General features: G+C 46.9%; 2 protein-coding genes across 2 annotated transcripts in view; both read right to left on the bottom strand.

Moving 5' to 3' along the window:
- Nucleotides 1-572: 572 nt before the first annotated feature.
- GATD1 (glutamine amidotransferase like class 1 domain containing 1) lies at nucleotides 573-7483 on the bottom strand. Its single transcript, XM_015630134.2, has 8 exons — nucleotides 7372-7483; nucleotides 6520-6596; nucleotides 6024-6129; nucleotides 5346-5453; nucleotides 4501-4595; nucleotides 3279-3372; nucleotides 2406-2517; nucleotides 573-1879 (listed from the first exon to the last, which is right to left on the bottom strand). The coding sequence occupies exons 1-8, from the start codon at nucleotides 7427-7429 to the stop codon at nucleotides 1873-1875; spliced, it is 657 nt and encodes a 218-aa protein (XP_015485620.1). The 5' UTR covers nucleotides 7430-7483; the 3' UTR covers nucleotides 573-1872.
- A 1758-nt stretch (nucleotides 7484-9241) lies between these two features.
- Nucleotides 9242-18216, bottom strand: part of LOC107205331 (scavenger receptor cysteine-rich type 1 protein M130-like) — a 31050-nt gene continuing 22075 nt past the window's right edge. The window contains exon 9 of the mRNA XM_015630129.3: nucleotides 9242-17498. Coding sequence (XP_015485615.2) covers nucleotides 16939-17498 — 560 coding nt within the window. The 3' untranslated portion in view covers nucleotides 9242-16938. The remainder of the gene's footprint in view (nucleotides 17499-18216) is intronic.

The following is an 18216-nucleotide window of genomic DNA, read 5'->3' as shown; positions in this document are numbered from 1 at the left end:
AACACATGGATGTGATACCTGAGGTTGATTGGTGAACTTGGTGCTGCACTTGATCTTAAAAGCTCTTTTCCAACCTAAATTCCATGATTCTATGACTCAGATGGCTCCCAGTTTGTCAGCATGACTTGTGAAGGTGACACAATCCAGCCCTCCACACCCAGAGCCACCCCACAAAGTTGCACACATCACCCCTCCAGCCACCTGCTGCTCAACCACACCTTTCTCCCCCAATTTTCCCAAGAGCAACTTCATGGCTGAGGAGATAAAAGTGTGTGTGTGATGGGAAAGAGTGAAAATACACACAGCAACTCATCTTTTTTCTGCTCTCATATGGGAGGAAAAAGAAAGCATCATCAAGTCCCCAGGCAGCATGCTTTGTCCAACTGTTTGCTTCCTGACAGAGGCACAAGCAGAGCAATTCCAGCAGGTCCTGGATGCCACAAAATAAGGAAAAATTGTACAACAGGGGACTGATCAAAGCCTGTAGTGGTCTGAGCGCTGTTTGCTCACCTGGGAGCAGATGAATGAGCCTGGACAGAACCTCATTTAGGGAATGAAAACAGGACACAGGGTAGACACCAATGTTCTATTTTTACAGGTAAGCAGTGAAAGATGTAGCAATTTTGGCAAAATCCCATGGAAACACAGTCCCTAAGGAAATACAGTCTCCCACTTCACAAACAAGATGTGGCTTTCCTGACTGAAAATATTTCCTGATGGTGTCAACATCTAATCCCCAAGCTGGCTTGTCAGGAATGAAGATTTAAATTATCAAACCTAATTGATAATTTCATTTCTATCAAAGCCAAATTTTCATTTCAAATTCTGGCTTTAATTTCCATCAATGCCAAAGACCTGTAAGCTGGGCTCTAGAATGCAACAGCAGAAGACCCAGCAAACCCACAGCAGTCTGTCTTTTAAAAATCACACCAGATTCTTGAGACAGAGCTAAAGAAATGGATTTCCACAGAAAAGACAGGATTTCCCTATTTGATGACTTGTTAGAACCAAAATATTATAATATCCTGGTAAGAAAACAAAAATGCATCCCCATTTCTTTAGGGCACTGAAGAAATGTTCCCCACAATTCCAAGAAGGAAGGAAAATCAATTATCTGAAAGTTAATTTATCTGCTTTCCAATATATTTGGTATGTTTGAGCCTGCAACAATAAAAAAAAAAAAAATCTCAGTCTGATTATTGCTTTCCATGCTCAACTTCAAGCCACATCTGCAGCTCAAGGAGGAAGGAGGAGCCCAGACTCCACCCTACAGCTGGTTCCTCAGATGGGATCCACATCAGCCACCTGCATTTTACAGTGCCCTAGTCCACAAAATTCCAGCAAGAGACAACAGCAGCGTGCTTCCAGAGAGGAGCATTTCCAAGAGAACAAAACCCACAACATAAGCAGCACAAAGGAGAACAAATAAACAATTGTAGGACTGTGTTAGAAAAAAAAAACAGCTGAGCAAACTTTTTAAACACAATTCCAGCAATGTGAACAGGAAGTAAACAATGGCACACTGTACACCAGTACAATGCCAACCCAGAGCAAGGGCTTCAGCCTCAGCAATTAGCATTCACAGCACCAACTTTGATGGGGTTTTAAGGAGACAGTTCCCCACATCTGTAAACTGAAGGTCTAGAGAAGCAGTGAGAAAACAGAGCAGCAAAAATGTAAGGGGGTGTCCCAGCTGCTTCTGACAGCCTTCATCCATTCCATCCAAACAGAACCTGACACTTCCACTTCACTGCCACAGTCACTTCAGAGTCCAGGACAGGGGTTCAGAGGGGTGTCTCATCCAGGTCACAGTCATGGAAATCCTCAGCCTGCTGGCTCTTCATCCATCCTCTTTGCAACAGACCTTCTCCTTCATTTCCTGCGGAAGGAAACACACCCAGACACCACAGGATCTGTTAATGCACAGCCAGAACAGGACTGGTACCACACATTCACCTGAACAAAAAAAGGGGTTTGTGGTTACTCATATGTCCCCTTCTATCTGACAAGATAACACTCAAACAAGCCATGCAATTTCCAAAGAAATTAAATTCATTCATTCCCAGAATCCTAAATCAGAGCTGACTCAAAGCCAGCCTCCCAAAGCTCAAAAAACAAGAGATGTTTCCCTGAATAGAAATGTTTAGTGAAGCCTATTCAGCACTTTACTTTGCCAGTTCCACTACAGCTGTGCATTTCCCCACACGTTTTCATCTTCTTCTTTTAAAATAATCAAATGCTCTTTGTCAAATGACAAAACTGCCTGGCTGGCTTGATCAAACACAAGTGACACACACTTCAGCAGAAAACCAAGGGGAAAAACCCCTTCTGAGGGACAGTATTCCTGACACCAAATGATGCTCACCACTGGCTGTTCCCAGTTCTTAAGCTCCATCTTGCCTCACCTGACATTGCAAAGAATCAGAAGGTTCTGGACAGCAGGAAGGGTGGAATTCTCATTCTGTCCTGTCACCAGGTGCCTGTCCAGCACCACATGGACAGCATCTGGGCTGCTGGCTGAACACAGGAAGAAGAACACAGGGATTGCATCAGGGTACACAAGTTCAGTGCCAGAATCACACCACTGATAAACCCCACACACACAACACGTAACTATTTTGGCCAGATAGATCTGCTGGGTGCTGATCTATTACCCCAGCAGAGAGAGGCAGTCTCAATCCCCTCATCCTGAAACAATTTCCCTAGGAAACATTTTTCTGAAAGGACAGGACTGGGTCCTTTATTCAATTAACAACAGTTGGGTAAAGCACACATATCAGGAGATTTTCATAATAAAAATCTCAAAGTATGTATTTGAAAGTTACTATTACCTCACAATACAACATTAACTCTTCTTATGCCAGACATGAGCTGATGGTAGCATGGTGATCACCATGCTGCAAAATTAAATTCTCATTTTCTGGCCAATTACAACACCCCAGAGTGCTCAGATCCCAAAACTGCAACTGCTCAGCACCCCAAACAGAATTTTTAAGTTACCTCATTCCAGACAGACTCCCAGACTGGTTTGGGTTGGAAGAGATCCTAAAGCTTATCCAGTCCCATCCCCCTGCCAGAGAAAGGGACACTTTCCACTATCCCAGGCTGCTCCAAGCCCTGTCAAACTGGCCTTGCAAATGGCCAGTGAGGTACTGGTAAATGAGGGAATGGGAATGCCAGATGAGAGATCCCTGCTCAGCTGGACACAACCAGCACACTAACACTCATTTCCCAAAGGAGACTCGAAGTGCCCATCCCAGACAACAGGCATGACCCACCACTGAATGTAGCTCCAGAATCCTTCACAAAATCCTCCACAATAATGGACAAACTGGCAAAATTCGGCTGCTTCACCAGCTCGTACACAGAGGGCTGAAACAGATCAAAAGGAAATTAGTTTAGCTGGCTTTTTACAGAGAAAGCCAAGCAAAACCAGCACATATTACCCTGAAACTGATATTTCTGTTCCCTCTACTATTCTCTCAATCAAATGACAAACAGCTTGGATGGATTTTGTGTAAGAAGCAAACTGGAAACTCTTAAGTGAGTTAAGTAAAGAGGAAAAAACACCACCAAACAAATTTCTGCAGGTGTGATTAACTTCAGGAAGCCACAGACCTGTCTGTACATGGCACACAAATATTTGGACACAGATGCTGTGCCACCTCCATATACAGTAATCCATGCTGGAATGAATATGGGAAACATCTTACAGACAGAAAATTTAACAGCACTTAAAAGCTTTTATTTGCAAAAGGAAGGAATTTAATTTTATGGTTTCCACAGCAACCACAGCTAAGCTACAACAAGATTTAAAATATTTCATCATGCACTATAACAATCCATATAGAGCCATAAATAATCCTTAACTCAAACAGAAGCACATGACAACACTAATAGCTTCTGTGAGTCACAAAATCTTAATTTCTTAACTTTCCCTGTAAATTTTCCATACTAGAAAGCTGTACTAGGGTAATTTGCATCACTCTGGCACTATAAAATGGGCTGTGAGGTCAGAGCACACAAAATAAAGAATCAGCAGTAACTGGCTACTTTAATTGCAAGCCAGTTTGTAGAAACAGCCTTTTTTCCTAAAACATATTCTAGCTTTTTTCCTAAGACTCCCTCTACCTTTTAAAAAGAAACAGCACCTTAAGAAATACAACTTATCCCCAGCATTCATCAAACAAACAAACAAAATTTTTTATAAGTCCTCAACAACAAACGGAAAGAGCTGCAGGAGGAATTTCCAGCTTTTTTTTTTTTGGCTTCAGTTTAAAATTTACTGAACAATCAGAGGGAAAGCATTCCCCACATGCCACTTAAGTGGGACAAACCCATCATGCACTCAGTGCTGGGCCCCTTGTCAAAGACAACTCTGCACATTTTGCACAAGCCAAGGGTACATCAAACTGACAGTTTATATTTATAGGAAGTTCCTGGGTAAGACCAAAACCACCAGAAATCACACAGCAAAAATCAGGTAAAAGCTTGACTTACCCCTGTCAGGCTGTATCCCTGGAAAACCCAGGATTTATCCTCATTGGTGGCACAACACAAAGCTGCCACTCCCTGTCCCACAGCACAGATAGGCTCTAGAAAAGAATTAAAGCACATTTGTGAGCATCTCCAAATACTTAAAACACAGGTGAATGTGGTGAGCCTCATGCTGCCCTCCTGCAGTGAAGTTACACTGCACTGATGATGTTCTTTTAGGTGGTAGGGGCTTTCCTGCACACTGCAGTAGCAATTATTGTCTATAATAAGAATTACTACTATTATTTTATTACTATCACAGTGACAGGAAGAACAAGAATTGCAGCTTTTAACTCCAAGCTCCACAAATGTGAAGCACACCCCAAGTCTTGATTAACTGCAGCCTTAATGATAATCCTGGGACATTCCACACTTGGCTCTGAGCCTTGAATGCTGCTGATTTGGACAGAGCTGTTTCCCTACCACTGTAAGGCAGCAAATCCTTCTTCTGAGACAAGCTCTGAAAATCTATTGGCATTACTCTTCAAGATATTTTAAGACTTCTTTTTCCTTTTCAAGGCTCCCTTTTTCCTATTTAAGACACATCAGGACATTTTTTCCTTCCTTTCAAGACTCCATTTTTAAGACATCTTAGGCTACTATTTTTTCTTCTAAGTCTCCCTTTCCTTTTTTTAAAGGCACATTAAAACACTTGTTCCCTCCCCTTGAAGACATCTTTTTCCTTCCCAGTTCTGAATGCTCTTTTGCCATGCAAACACTTGGAAGTCTCTGGAAGGCAGCCATCCTGCAAGAGGCAGCACAGGAGCCCTGTTTCATTTACCCAACGCCCCCCGAGGATGTTCACCTACTGCTCTCAGTGCTGAAGTGCTGCAGGATCTTGGCCAGGTACCCGCTGTTGGCCAGGTCAGTCATGGCCCCGGGGCAGTTTGGGATCAGCAGGGCGTGGTACCGAGCCCCTGGTCGGGAGGAAAGCAGGAACTGATTGTAGGAACAGATTGTAGGACAAAAAGCCTGACCATAAATCCACTGCACATTTGGAAACAAGAGGACAAACCCACATAAATCAGTTAAAAATGACCTAAAGAAACTAACAGAGCTACACAGATGAGAGACAAAGATCCTTCTTAGGACAATTTTGATTAAGCATTTTTAATGAGCTGTGATGACCCAGACAAAACTTAAAATTGTTCTGTCTGCTGGCTCCTACTTCAGCAATTTTTTTTTTTTAAACAAGTAACAATGTTACTTAAGTGTGCTTATATACAAGACAGACATTATATGAATATGTTGCATGTATACTGGAAAAGAATTACGATTCCAAGACAAATAACAAAATTGCAAAGCAGTTCCCAGGACTTCCTCTTAAATGAAAAGTAAACCAACAACTGCAGCTGCCACGGTTTTCTCTTGAAACACAACTTTCCTGCCTTTTCTGTGTTGTTTTTCCCTAAAATCCTGGCCCTAAGCAGGTCCTGTTTCCCTGACAGTGGAGATGACATGGCCTATGGTGACAGTGACACTCTTACCATCAATGGACTCCAGCTTGGCGGGGTTGGCGTAGGATTTCATGCGGAAGTCCTGGATCCAGCGTGTGTTGCCCTCGTTCACATCCACAAAATCAATGGGCTTCCCCTGGGGACAACACACCGTGGTCAGGATCACTGCACAAGCATCCATCACACCTCCTGAAGGATGGCCACATGGGAGCTTTCGGCTCTCAAAAAGCTGAAGTTTTCCATTTTCCCCACTGAATTCGTGCTAACAGTTTTCCCTCCACTCTTTGTGGGAACAGATACTGGACAGAAAAGTCCAAATCCACGCTATAGAAAGGCTGCAAACACTTTGGTATTAAAAAAACAGAATTAAACAGGTCCCTTAGTGTCTATGGCAAATAAAACTCCTCTCAATATATTTATCAATTATTTATTAATCCTCTCAATATATATTTATATATTATCTCCTGACAACTAAGATGTCAATGGTTTCAGGCTGAAATTGCAGTATTTGTCTATTTGCACTCACCCCAGGAGTCGCCACTTGCAGATTAAAGGCAGAGCTGGCCAGAGTAAAGCAGTGAAGGAATGACTGGGCTGAAACACCTGGAAAACAGATTCCAACACCTTAGGGAAACAACAGTGATAGTTTAATGCAGGCCAGCCTTTATCCAGTGAAGTACACAAGCTTGGGTGTTTTCTCATCTTGAAAGCTCTAGATAATTTCAGAGGATTATTTTGTTAGGATTTAATGATTTTAAGGCATCAGAAATGTACAGCCTTCATTACAGGTGAGCTGTAGAATAGAATCCTGGAATGATTTGGGTCAGGAGGGACCTTAAAGCCCATCCTGTACCAACTCCCTGCCATGGGCAGGGACACCTTCCACTATCCCAGGCTGCTCCAAGCCCTGTCTAAAACGGCCTTGAACACTTCCAGGGATGGGGCAGCCACAGCTTCCTCTGGGCAACCATTGCCAGGGCCTCAGCACCCTCACAGGTGCGATTATTTCCCCTAACACCCAATCTGAGCCGACCCTCCTTCCCCTCAAACCACCACAGCCACACGCAGCGGAGCCGCCCAGCACAGCTGCAGACGGCGGCCGCAGCTGCAGCGCGGATATGCAGGTGTGGAAACCCAGCACAGCTGTGCAGGGAGGGCACGGCCGGGGCTGCACGGCTGGGCTGCGGCGTGACACACACCCGGGACAGGCACAGGGCAAGGCCTGAGGGGAGGGCACACACGGGACACCGGGGACAGCCCCGGGCGGCACCGCCCCGCCCGCCGCGGCACCGGGAAGGGATGGCGAGCGACGGACACCCACAGAGGCGGGAGCGGCGGCTCCCCGCGAACCGGCGGGGCCCCCCCGAGAGCGTCTCACCCGCGGTTGCGGCGCTGGCGACGATGAGGCAGGAGGGCTTGGCCAGCCGGTCCGACATGGCGGGGCCGGGCCGGGGCCTGCGGGGAGCGGTGGCGGCTCGCGGGGCCGCGCGTGCGCAGTGCGGGGAGCGAGGGGGGCGGGGGAAAGCGCCCGAAATCCTGAGGGAGGCGGAAAAGCGCGGGAAGCGCTGAGGGGGCGCTGCCGCCGCCGGGCCCTTTAAAAGCCCTCGGGTGTCCCGAGAATCCCGGAGTGCCACGTCCCATTGGCAGTAGTCACCGGTCCCTTATTTGCCCACTTTTGTAAACCTCAGTGTTCCATTTCTGGGTTTGCATCTGTCATCCCTGTGTGAATTTAATAGGTTTGTCCCTTGCTGGCTGCTGGTGTGTTACAGACACAATGCCGTTATAAAATGAAAGATATAAAATAAAGACAGCAATAATTCTGCTATTGGCTTTATTTGTTTATTTGGAAGGGCTTTATTCCTAGCCTGCTTTCCTAAAGGAAATGTAGCTTACGCCACCTTGTCCATCTCTTCAATCATCTGTCAGTCTCCTTTTCTCTGCAGAACTGTGTTCTGAATCCATAGGCTGGTTAATTTGAATGTTCCTCACTGCTCCAGCTTGGACACAAGCAAGTTATTTTTAAAAAAGGAAAAAAAGCATCTCATTCACTATTCAGTATCGCTGTTGTGTGGGGTACTTTGGGACTTAGCGCCACTCCAGCAGCCTAAGCCTTTATATCACAGAGCATCACATTTATGGTCCTTATTCTCTGCTTGTGACTCCAGTGCTCTTTAAAAAAAGGACAGTGCTGACCCAACCCCTGCCCCATCAGCTCTTCCCATCCTCCCTACACTGCCCCAGGCATGTGCAATTTCACACACCCTGACTGGGGCACTGTCAGGCCCCCATCCATCCCAGCCTCTCAGCTCCAGCATTCCCACTTAGAAAATAAGAATTTATTTAATCTCCTGCTCCTGACAAGACAAACTAAAATTTGAGTCTCCAGCTGTGCTTCTGCAGCAAAACCCTCAGATGATTACACTTTTGCAGCTGAAGGATGCCCTTTTTCCTGACCTTGTGGAATTTACAGGATTTTTCTTCCCAGTTCTTAAGAAATTAATTTCTAAAAGCCTGCAGGCTTCTGTCAGGACCCTGATTGGAGCTGGTGTAATACAACATCAACCCTGTGCGGTGACATGTGCTGCTAAAACCCTCCTCCCCTCCGAGAGCCTGGAGGGAATCCGTGCACAGGGACCCCACAGACCTTACCCAGTGCTCAGAGGATGGTTTGTTTGGGATGTGTTCTCAGGCCATCTTAGAAACAAAACCAGAAAATCAGCAGGAGAAATTTGGCAGGGGAAAAGTCACAGCAAAGAACTGGGGGTGAAGGCTGGAGATCGGCCGGCAGGATAGGGAATCTTTTGGATTGGAAATGATTCCCCGGCGTCTCTGGGTAAATCGATGATTAGATTTACTGCCTATCTGGGAATAACAATAATCATCTTCTGCCTGCTTTCCCTAGGAGTTTATTTGGGGCAGGAACTGCGTTTTCTCACAGTTCTCAGTGGGATCACTAATCACAGAAAACACAGAGTCTTCAGGAAACAAACATAGAATCCAGGAATCATAGAATGGTTTGGGTTGGAAGGGGGCTTAAAGCTCACCTCTTTCCACCCCCTGCCATGGGCAGGGACACCTTCCACTATCCCAGCTTGCTCCAAGCCCCATCCATCTTGGCCATGGACATGGTCAGGAATGGGGCAGGCACAGCTTTTTCTGGACAAACTCCAGAGGGAGCACAGCAGGTTCCACTCACACCCCCAAGTAGACGAAGAGGCTCACGGGAGGAATTATACAATCTCTCTATGTGTGTGTATATATCTCTATATATAGTTTATTTCTCACAATCCTGGTAAGAGTTACAGGTGTATTTGGGAATCATTTACAGTTTCACAGCATATGGAGTGGCCATACAGCTTGTGATGTGAGTAACATACAGTGTGTAGAGAGCACACGATTCCGACCCATCCACCCACCACTCACACAATGGGTTTCCAAAGCTAATACTAGATTCAGCTACGGAGAAAGCCTGGAAAATGTCAGGGTACAGCGTTGGGTGTCATACAACACTGTCAGTCACAATGGGACAAGCTAAACTACTTTAAATTTTCAATCTAGTATTTCTAGTCTACCTGCATTATTGCATTTATACGCTTTTTTTGTTTTCAAAGTCAAAGTAAATAGAATACTATATGGGAAAGGAAAAAATTCTTGACTATTTTAGGATTTGAGCTGCAGCCCATACAAAGTGTCCATAGAAGCATAGACAAGATTATAAATTCAACAAGGTATAAATTAGCTGGATAGCTTTGTGTGTAGGTAGGTGTCCATTTCCCTCCAGGAAATGTGTCTAGCAGCATATAGTTTCTGAGAGCAAAAGAAAAAACCCCAAACCTGTATGTTGAACACAGGTAAAGATGTGTAAGTGACAAGCAGGTCTGGTTGTACAGGGAAGAAATCAAGGTGTCACTTGGAAAATTCCTATTGTTTGGAAAACACACTCAGGAGCTGACTCAAAACCCACCGACATCATTGGAAAGGTGCCTGAGGCTTCCAAAGGAACAGCAGGCATTTCAGTCTAACTTCCAAGGGCTTTGGATTAGTCCCTGGAGAAGTAACAGAATCCAAACAAACCAAAAACAAAATAAAAATTCCCTGTAATATGACCTTCGAGTTCCCTTCCTGTAATTTTAGTTCCTCCACAACCTTATAGCACCTACCACTGGAAAAGAGTTGCTTTCCAGGGGAGGTGGAAGTGCAACTTTTAAAGGCTTCAGTTGAAATAGTCCTGGGAAAAGGCACCAGGGTTATGAAGGGCTGCTCAAAACTCAGTAAAGCCAAATTATTCCCTGGTTGGTTGGTTTTAAACCAAACAAAATTGTGTGGCACCCTTGTTCTCATCAGCTTGCCCCAGAAGCTTGGCTGCTTGAAGTGGCTGTGGCAAAACCAGGGATACGGTGCAGGACTTGACTGTTGGAAAGGTGATTAAAGATTCCTCTTGTCCTGGTGGGAGCTTTGGTGCTGCAGCATCATCACACAGACAGAAAGAACCTGTACTTCCATGCTTGGGAGGCTGCACTGGGGCTGAGAAATGGAAAATTCATGGAACTGTTTGAGGACAAACAGCAGAGAAACAGGAACAGCCAGTCCAAAGCCTATTTAACCCAAGTTATGCTTTTCAGCAGAAAAAGTCTATTTAATTTGAAGAGCATCAAAGAGCAGAGGACATGAGTCCCAGAGTACTGCATATCCGAGCACACACTGTCCAGAGGAGGGAGCAGAACTACAGCACAAGGTAGATCCAGACTCATGAATTTGGGAAGCCAAAGGCTCTAATCTCTCACAGGATTTTGAGGCCTACTATAGCAAATTGAATGAAAAGTGAATTTTAGAGGCCTAGAAGTCCTACAGTTCTCTGTCACCCAGTGACACCTGATTAGCTCATTCAGATGAGACTGCACTTCCTGCACCCTCATCCCTGGCACAATAGCTGAACCTTCCAGGCCAGCAGAAGCACATATCCTCAACTTCAAAACTTCTCTTTTCCCTCTGTTTTTGGTGCTCCAGAGGGCTGAGGGAGCTCTGGCTGAAGTCAAGCACGGTGTGTGTGCTCACACCATGTCAGCCCCTCTCAGGCAGCCAGAACACCTCACACCTGACTGACAGGGAAGGACAAGAACAGGACCTTCCTGGAGATTTGTCATCCACTACAAATCCTGTGGCAGACGAGCACTCAGCCTCTGACAGACTTAGATCCTCAAAGGTGAGGGCAGACCAAAGCTTCATACATTCTCTGCTGTGATGCACAGTCTGAGGCCCCACCACTGCCTGTATTTTTGGGGGACCACTCAAAACCTGCCTTAGCCAACCCAAAATCTTTCTCAGCCTTGGGCTTTGGAGAGGCCACATCTGCAGAGCTGCCTGGGAATAAAGTAGGGAAAGGAAAGGGAAGAATACAGAGCAGTGGCCGAAGAAGGAGGCAAGAACAAGTAATGAATCAGATCAGAAACCAAAGGAACCCTGTAGTTTGTAGCAGCTGAAGATCTGGTGTGAGCAGACATTCCAGGAATCAGGGAATTTAAAAGGAAAGCAGGTTACAGGGCTGGACTGATGGTCTCAGAAAGAAGAGGAAAAAGTCATCATAAGCCCACTTTGTTCAGAGGATTAAACCCTCCAGGCGTTGCTGGATGGGGGCACAGGCTCCAAGGCTTTTTGAGGCTGTCAGTCGTGTGTCACTCCTAAGATCCAAAATGTGCCAACAGATCCTCAGCATCAACAGATTTCTCCCCAAAAGAGTAAAGAACCAAACACCTCCAGTGTAAACAGCAAAAAATATTCCCAATTCCAATGTGCCAGAGTGAGAATTTACTGGAATACAGAAGAGTTATGCTCTGGATCAAAGCTAATTCCTCTTTGTGGCTGGAAGTGCCCAACCTGTGCAGCAGAACTGCAGCCAGCTCATGAATATGATGTGATGCTGCTTCTTGCCCCTACAGACCTCTCCTAGCTTTGTGGTGAAGGGAATGACACCACAGCAAGGCCTGGGAAGGGAATCAGCATTCCTGCTCCAGCATAAAGGATGGACCAGGAGAATGGAAGTCTGAGCAGGCTGCATTTGCAGTCCTTGGCATAGCAAAGCAAGTGAAAAGAGAACACAGCCCTTCCTAATGTCCTGAAAATTCCCCTTAATAATGCAAAGTTGGTTGTAGGAAACTTCAGGTATTTTTCTAACCTTTTAACCTTGCACAGAGCCAGCAGGAATTCTTCTGGAAAAGGCAATTAGCAGAGGTTAATTTGCATGACACCGGAGCTCGTAATTTTTGCCTTTTTCTGAGGAAAAAAAAGGGGGGGGAAGAGGATATAAAAGTTAGCATGTCCTTACCAAAGCTATTAAGATAATTAAATAGTGCTTTTTCTCCCCATTTCTCTGTTCTGTTCTTTGCACCCTCTCAGAATCTTCACTGACTTGAAGCTTTCCATGGAGCTGATTGAAATTCCAAGAATTTCACCTTTCAAATGTATTTTTCCATTGCCTTCCTTTTTTAGTTTATCTCTCGAAGAATCATTGTCCTCTCCAATCTTCAGCACTGTTATTTTCAAGAAATTCTAAGAATAGTTAGAAGGCTGCTGAATTCTAAACCCCAGTAGCATTTCCAGGAAAAGTAGGGAATATTTTAAGGCATAAATCATCTCTCACCAGCTCCAGGTTTTTGGTTGCACTCACCAATAAGTTTTTGGTTGCACTGCTGTTGTTCATACACAAATCCTGATGCCAGAATAACCAGGGCTGCCTAAGAAAAGACACTTCCCTTACGCTCAGCCTAAGAAATGTGTCAATTTAAAAATAAATGTGTAATTGAGATGATTTTATGATGACCTGTGATCATATCCCTGGTGCCAACAAGACCTCAAAGGCCAGAGCATGGTGAAGCCAATGGGAAAATCCCCCTTGTTTTCAGTATTCTATGGATCAACCTTCAAACTTTAGTCCATCAGAGACAAATGGATGTTTAATTTATCACCCAGCCCGAGGGAACTAAGAAATGCTTCAAGGCTTTAAGTGAGCCTCAGGCAAACAGCACTTGCAGGAATTCGTTCTTTCCCTCCCAAAAATGCTGCTGCATTATCCCCTGGCTGCCAGATTTGTTTTCATCCTGCTGCAGCACTGTTAGGAATAACAGGACTTATCTACAGGGTATTAAATCAGTAGGAAGAGGAAGCAGAAGCATAATCCATTTCATCTCTCTTAAAATAGAAGCAGCAAAAACCTTCTACTGACTTGTCCAAGACAGGAAAATGACATCTTTATATTCAACTAAAATTTATGATTCCCTAAAGAGAGATTGAGATCGGGTGCAGTGATTCAATCGAGAGTTTTGGTGATAAGCTGAAAGGTCTGAAACCAGTTTTGCCAATATTTAATTTATCGACTTGATCAAAAGAGTAAACTAGCAATCTAGATCTCTTCAAACCCCAAGCACAGACTCTGATTAGTTTTAAGTGTTAATTCACTCTCCCCACGGAGATGTCACTGGAAGGACTTCATACCACAAAAACCACACAAAGAAGGACATCAAGCAAAAAACGGCGTGTGCTCAGTACGAGAAAAGACAACTATTTATTTAGCACAGCGAGGTCAGTCATTTAAGCCTTCTGCTTCGACAGATTTGGGGCTGAGAGAGAGGGATTTGCTCCCTCGGCCCAGTGCTCGCTGGACATTTTTGGCTCAGAACGAAAGCACTGCACAGCCTGGCACAGTAAGGCAGGACAGGAGGCATTTGCAAGTCAGGGCTGCAGCGTGCTGTGCCATCTAGGCTGGATCTGCCCGGCTCAGCACTAGACCCACGCTTGGAAAAGCTCTACAGCACAGCCCAGGATAGTCTAAAAGTGCCTCATTTTAAAGTGAAGAGCCCACACGACTACCCAGGCAGGGAGCAGGGGCTTGGGGCTCCGAGCACACCACACACTCAGCGCTTCACCAGCCAGACATTCCTTGCGCTGAGGAGAAACCAGGACTGGAAAGGACTTCAGGAGCTGCATGGCGTGGTGGGAACGGCACAGAAAAGACATCACAGACACTTGGAGTGAATGCAGGGAACGAAGGAAGGGGCATCTCCAGCTTGGATTCTCTCCCTCCCCCAGACTGCAGCAATACAACACAAAGGTTTGTACATGCAGGGTGTGCTTCAAAGCACACACACACAGGCACAGACAGATGTTTTCAAACCAAACTGCCAAAGAGGTGGGTTCCAGGTGCAGAACCTGGACAGCAGAATGTTAAGTGATCACAGGAAGTGGAAAATCCCTTGGGAACAGGACAGACCACGTTCAGAAATCCCTTACGAACAGGACATACCAGGTTTGCTGTGCAGGGAGGGCTCGAATGAGTGATGTGCCCCGATGAGGAGCTGCAGCCCCATCACCACCTCTGTGGTGTTTCTGGATGAAATTGGTGGCCTTGAATCTGAGTGCTCTAAGGGCAGGCAGGGTTGGGAGATGGAAAAAAGGTTAAGGCCATTGGCTGAGAACTGTTTTTCCCCTCTTCTGTTGCCAAAGGTGAAGACAAGGAAATAAAAACATTTTAGAAAATAAAACTGGAGACTGAAGTGAAGCAGGCGCTTCACCTTCCTCCCCCAATCTATCTATGCTGGCAGAATAGATAGATGCTGTGCCTAATGTCACACACTGCTAAAAACAATCCTAGGCCAGAGCTGACAGGGAGGGAGGGGACAGGAAAGGTAGAAATATCTCTTGAAAACAGAAGTCACTGTATGAAAATCACTACCCTACTTGGCAACACATGAACCAGAGCAGGAGGGAGTGATTTCCCTTCCTTCTGAGCAACATAAGCAAAACTCCCTGTGAAAATTGCCCTGCAAATTTGTGCTGCAGAAATCTGAGGGGAGAGGAGAACCCTTCTGCTTCTAACCCTTCCCCAGGCTGTGACACACTGCTGCTGGGAGACACATCCACAGCTCATCCCAAAAGTGCTTTAGGCTACCAGGATCTCACCTGGAGCTGTAGCCCTGCTTCCCAAAACTCCTGTGAGCCCAACACGCCCACTCCTGTCTCTGTGCTGGCAAAGGTGGAGGCATCAACCTCCAGCCACACCAGGACACGGTGTCTGATATTCCCAGAGGCCATGCACCTTTGGGAACATCTTCTGAGCTCACCATAGGAGTAGCCATGCATTCCAAGACGATGTGCATTCAGCAGGTCAGGTTTGGAGGTAAATAAGCCGGACATCAGCCAAGAGAAGAACTGTAGGGACTGTGCCAGAGGCAGACACTGCATAGGCAGCACCTGAGGAATCCACACCTCCCTCTACCCCTGCAGCCCCTGAATTCATCCATCCATCCATCCATCCATCCATCCATCCATCCATCCATCCATCCATCCATCCATCCCAGTTAAAGGTGCACGACAGGCTCTGTAACACAACTCACCCCACTGTGTCACAGCCTCTTTCTAACCATCACTCCTGCCCCTGCCCATGGACTGTGGCCACTGCCAAGTTCCCACTGGACCTCATTTAATCTCTGATCCAACTGACACCCAAAATGTGAGAGGTTTTTATAACACCCTGTTTTGCAGCAGCCAAGAGAAGCCTAATGGAAGCTTTCAGAGGTAGATCTCCTCACCTCCTGCTGTTTAGTGCTGAGCATCAGCCAAAGCACTAAACACCCTCTCTCCTCCCCTCAAAAAGTCTGGCTTTAGAGCCAGTGTACTCACCCATGAAATCAGGCTGCTCCTGAGGGCTGGGAATTTGTTTCCATTTCCAAAGTGTGGACAAGTTACAAATCCCTGCTACTACTGTCACAAGAGGGAGGTTAAGAAATCCACCCAGGACAGACTCCAGTGCTCTTGAAAGGGGTTTCCCTGGTATTAAGCAGGTAGGTCAGTGTCACTTTCGTGGGGTCCCAGGTCCTCTCTGCCCCTAACACCAGCTCATATCTCCCCCTTTTCCTGTCTTCCCATGTGCTGAGAAACCACAGCCTTCAGTGGGGGCAAAAATCCAGTGAAAGGCCTTATCCAAAGCCCAAAAAAATGAACACAAATAGTCCAGCCAACCTCAAGGGAGCTTGGACTGAGGCCACAGCACCCTGCCAAGCCCAGCATAACTTTAGGAAATACTAGATCCAAAACAAAGTCTCTCTATCCCAAACACTGCCCACGTGACCCTGGCGAGCCCTGGGTTCCTGAAGGCTGCAATGGGACTTCTCCGGGCCACAGCACAGCCCCTCTGGTCACTGTCCCGCAGGCAGCTCAGCCAGAAGAGTGACCTGATGTGACATGCCAGGCTCACACTCGGCTCTGCCATGATGCAGTCTCCACCTGCAGCCACCCTGGTTCCTCCGGAGCACTTCCCAGGTGGGTGTTCCAAGGTGGGATGATGCGTGGTGGATACACAGACACTGATTAGGGATAGCCCGTGGCTGTCGGGTCAGGGAGCTGCCTCTTCCCTGCCACTGCCCCTGTGCTTCCCTTTTCCCGGGGGGAGGCTGGAAAAACACTCCCAGCCCCAGTGCAACAGGCGAGCCGGCCCTTAGCACTCCCCTTCCATCTTCTTTACCACAGCCCAAGTTAAAACAGAACCAAACAGAAACCAAAAACACAAATTGGGACTCCGAATGGGACGTAGAACACTTTGGACTTGAAAACGGGACTGCAAGAGCAGGGGGGGTGTCTCCCAGGGAGGACAGCAGGGGAGGGGAGGGGACACCGTCATTTACACCGATCAGGAGAAGCTGTAATCTATACACAGCAGTATAAGCCAAGATATATTACATGAAAGAACACACTGAGTGCATGGAGTTACCCACAGCGGGTCAGAATGGCACAGTTGTCTTGAACAAGACCCTGGAGTTGCAGTTGGTGTTTCTTGTTGACCTATCTAGCTCGCTCTCTATATATATAGCTATGTATAGAATTTCTCTGCATGCATTTGTCTCAAAAGGAGCTGTACAGCTGGGCTGGGTTTCTTATCCCCACCCCGTCTCCGTCTTCATTTTTTCCGGGCTAGGAGTGCCGCTCCCAGAACCACAGCCAGCGCAGCCACCGCCACTCCTCCGACGATGATCAAGGGCTTCATGTTGTCGAAGAAGCTGCCCGATGACTCCTCGGAGCTGTTTCCCTTGTGGTCAGAGTCAGGGGACTGGCCGCTGGCCTCCTGCGTCTCCGTGGCGGCGGGGCTGGGTTTCAGGTTGCTGTGGTTGTTGGCGATGGCGGCGTCACCGCCTGCCTTCTTGGTGGCCGTGGCAGGAGCTGGCTGCTCTTTGGGGGCTTCCTTCTTGTCTGCATTGGTGGCAGGCCCAGGGTTGGGTTTTTCCGGCTTCCCGGAGCTGGCGGCCTTGGCGTCGGGTTTGTTTCCGCTTCGGACGTTGCCTTTGGAATCCATCCTAGGGGTGCTGGAGGCAGTGGCTAGATACGGGCGGCTATCCCGGCTCTTCTCCCTTGCCCGGTTTCTCCAGGAAGCAGAGAAGCCACCCGAGCTCAAGGCCTGGGAGTGTTTTTTTTGGGATGCTTTTTCCGGTGGCGGTGTCCTACCTGGACATGGTACAGCACCTGGAGGGGGAAGCACAGCAAGGAGAGGTGAGTGACAGTGTTGCTCTGCCTGGAGGTGATGGAGGAGGACAGAAAGGAAGACTTGAAAACTGTTGGCTCTTTCTTTCAGAACTGTGAATTCCATTCAAAGCATTTTCTACACGCTCTATGCCTGTAACAATAACAGAACCAGAGAATGGCCTGGTTTGGAATGGACCTTAAAGCTCACCTGGGTCATGCTGGACTGGGAGGCTGGGACACCTTCCGCTGGATCAGAGAGGTCCAAGCCCTGTCCAGCCTGGCCTTAGACGCTTCCAGAGATGGGGCAGCCACAGCTTCTCTGGTCAGTGTTTGCCAGGGCCTCAGCACCCTCACAGGAAAGGATTTTTTCTTAATATTAAACAGGAACATCAAACAAATTGGACTGACTGTCATCTATGGCTGCCACATCTGGGCATCCACAGTCCATCCTGGCTCTGTGTGTGAGGCCATTTGTCAGCGATGACAAACTCACATCCAACCATCCAACTAAACAAACCTTTCTTTGCCTTTGCTCACCCTTTCAATTCCTTCTAGGTAAGGAGAAAACATTTTGTTCCATGGGGAAGCAGATGGATAGATCCTGCCTGCCTGTCTCACCTTCCACCCTTCCATTCACAGCACTATCCCAAGGTCCATTTAGGGAGTGGTTAATATGTGATCTTGTGTGATACTCTCCCTTCAGATGGGTACTGCAGGA

Source organism: Parus major, chromosome 5 (assembly GCF_001522545.3).
Source record: "Parus major isolate Abel chromosome 5, Parus_major1.1, whole genome shotgun sequence".
Classification (NCBI taxonomy): domain Eukaryota; kingdom Metazoa; phylum Chordata; class Aves; order Passeriformes; family Paridae; genus Parus; species Parus major.
The sequence above is the reverse complement of the archived record's forward strand: the minus strand, read 5'-3'. Positions and strand labels throughout refer to the sequence as shown.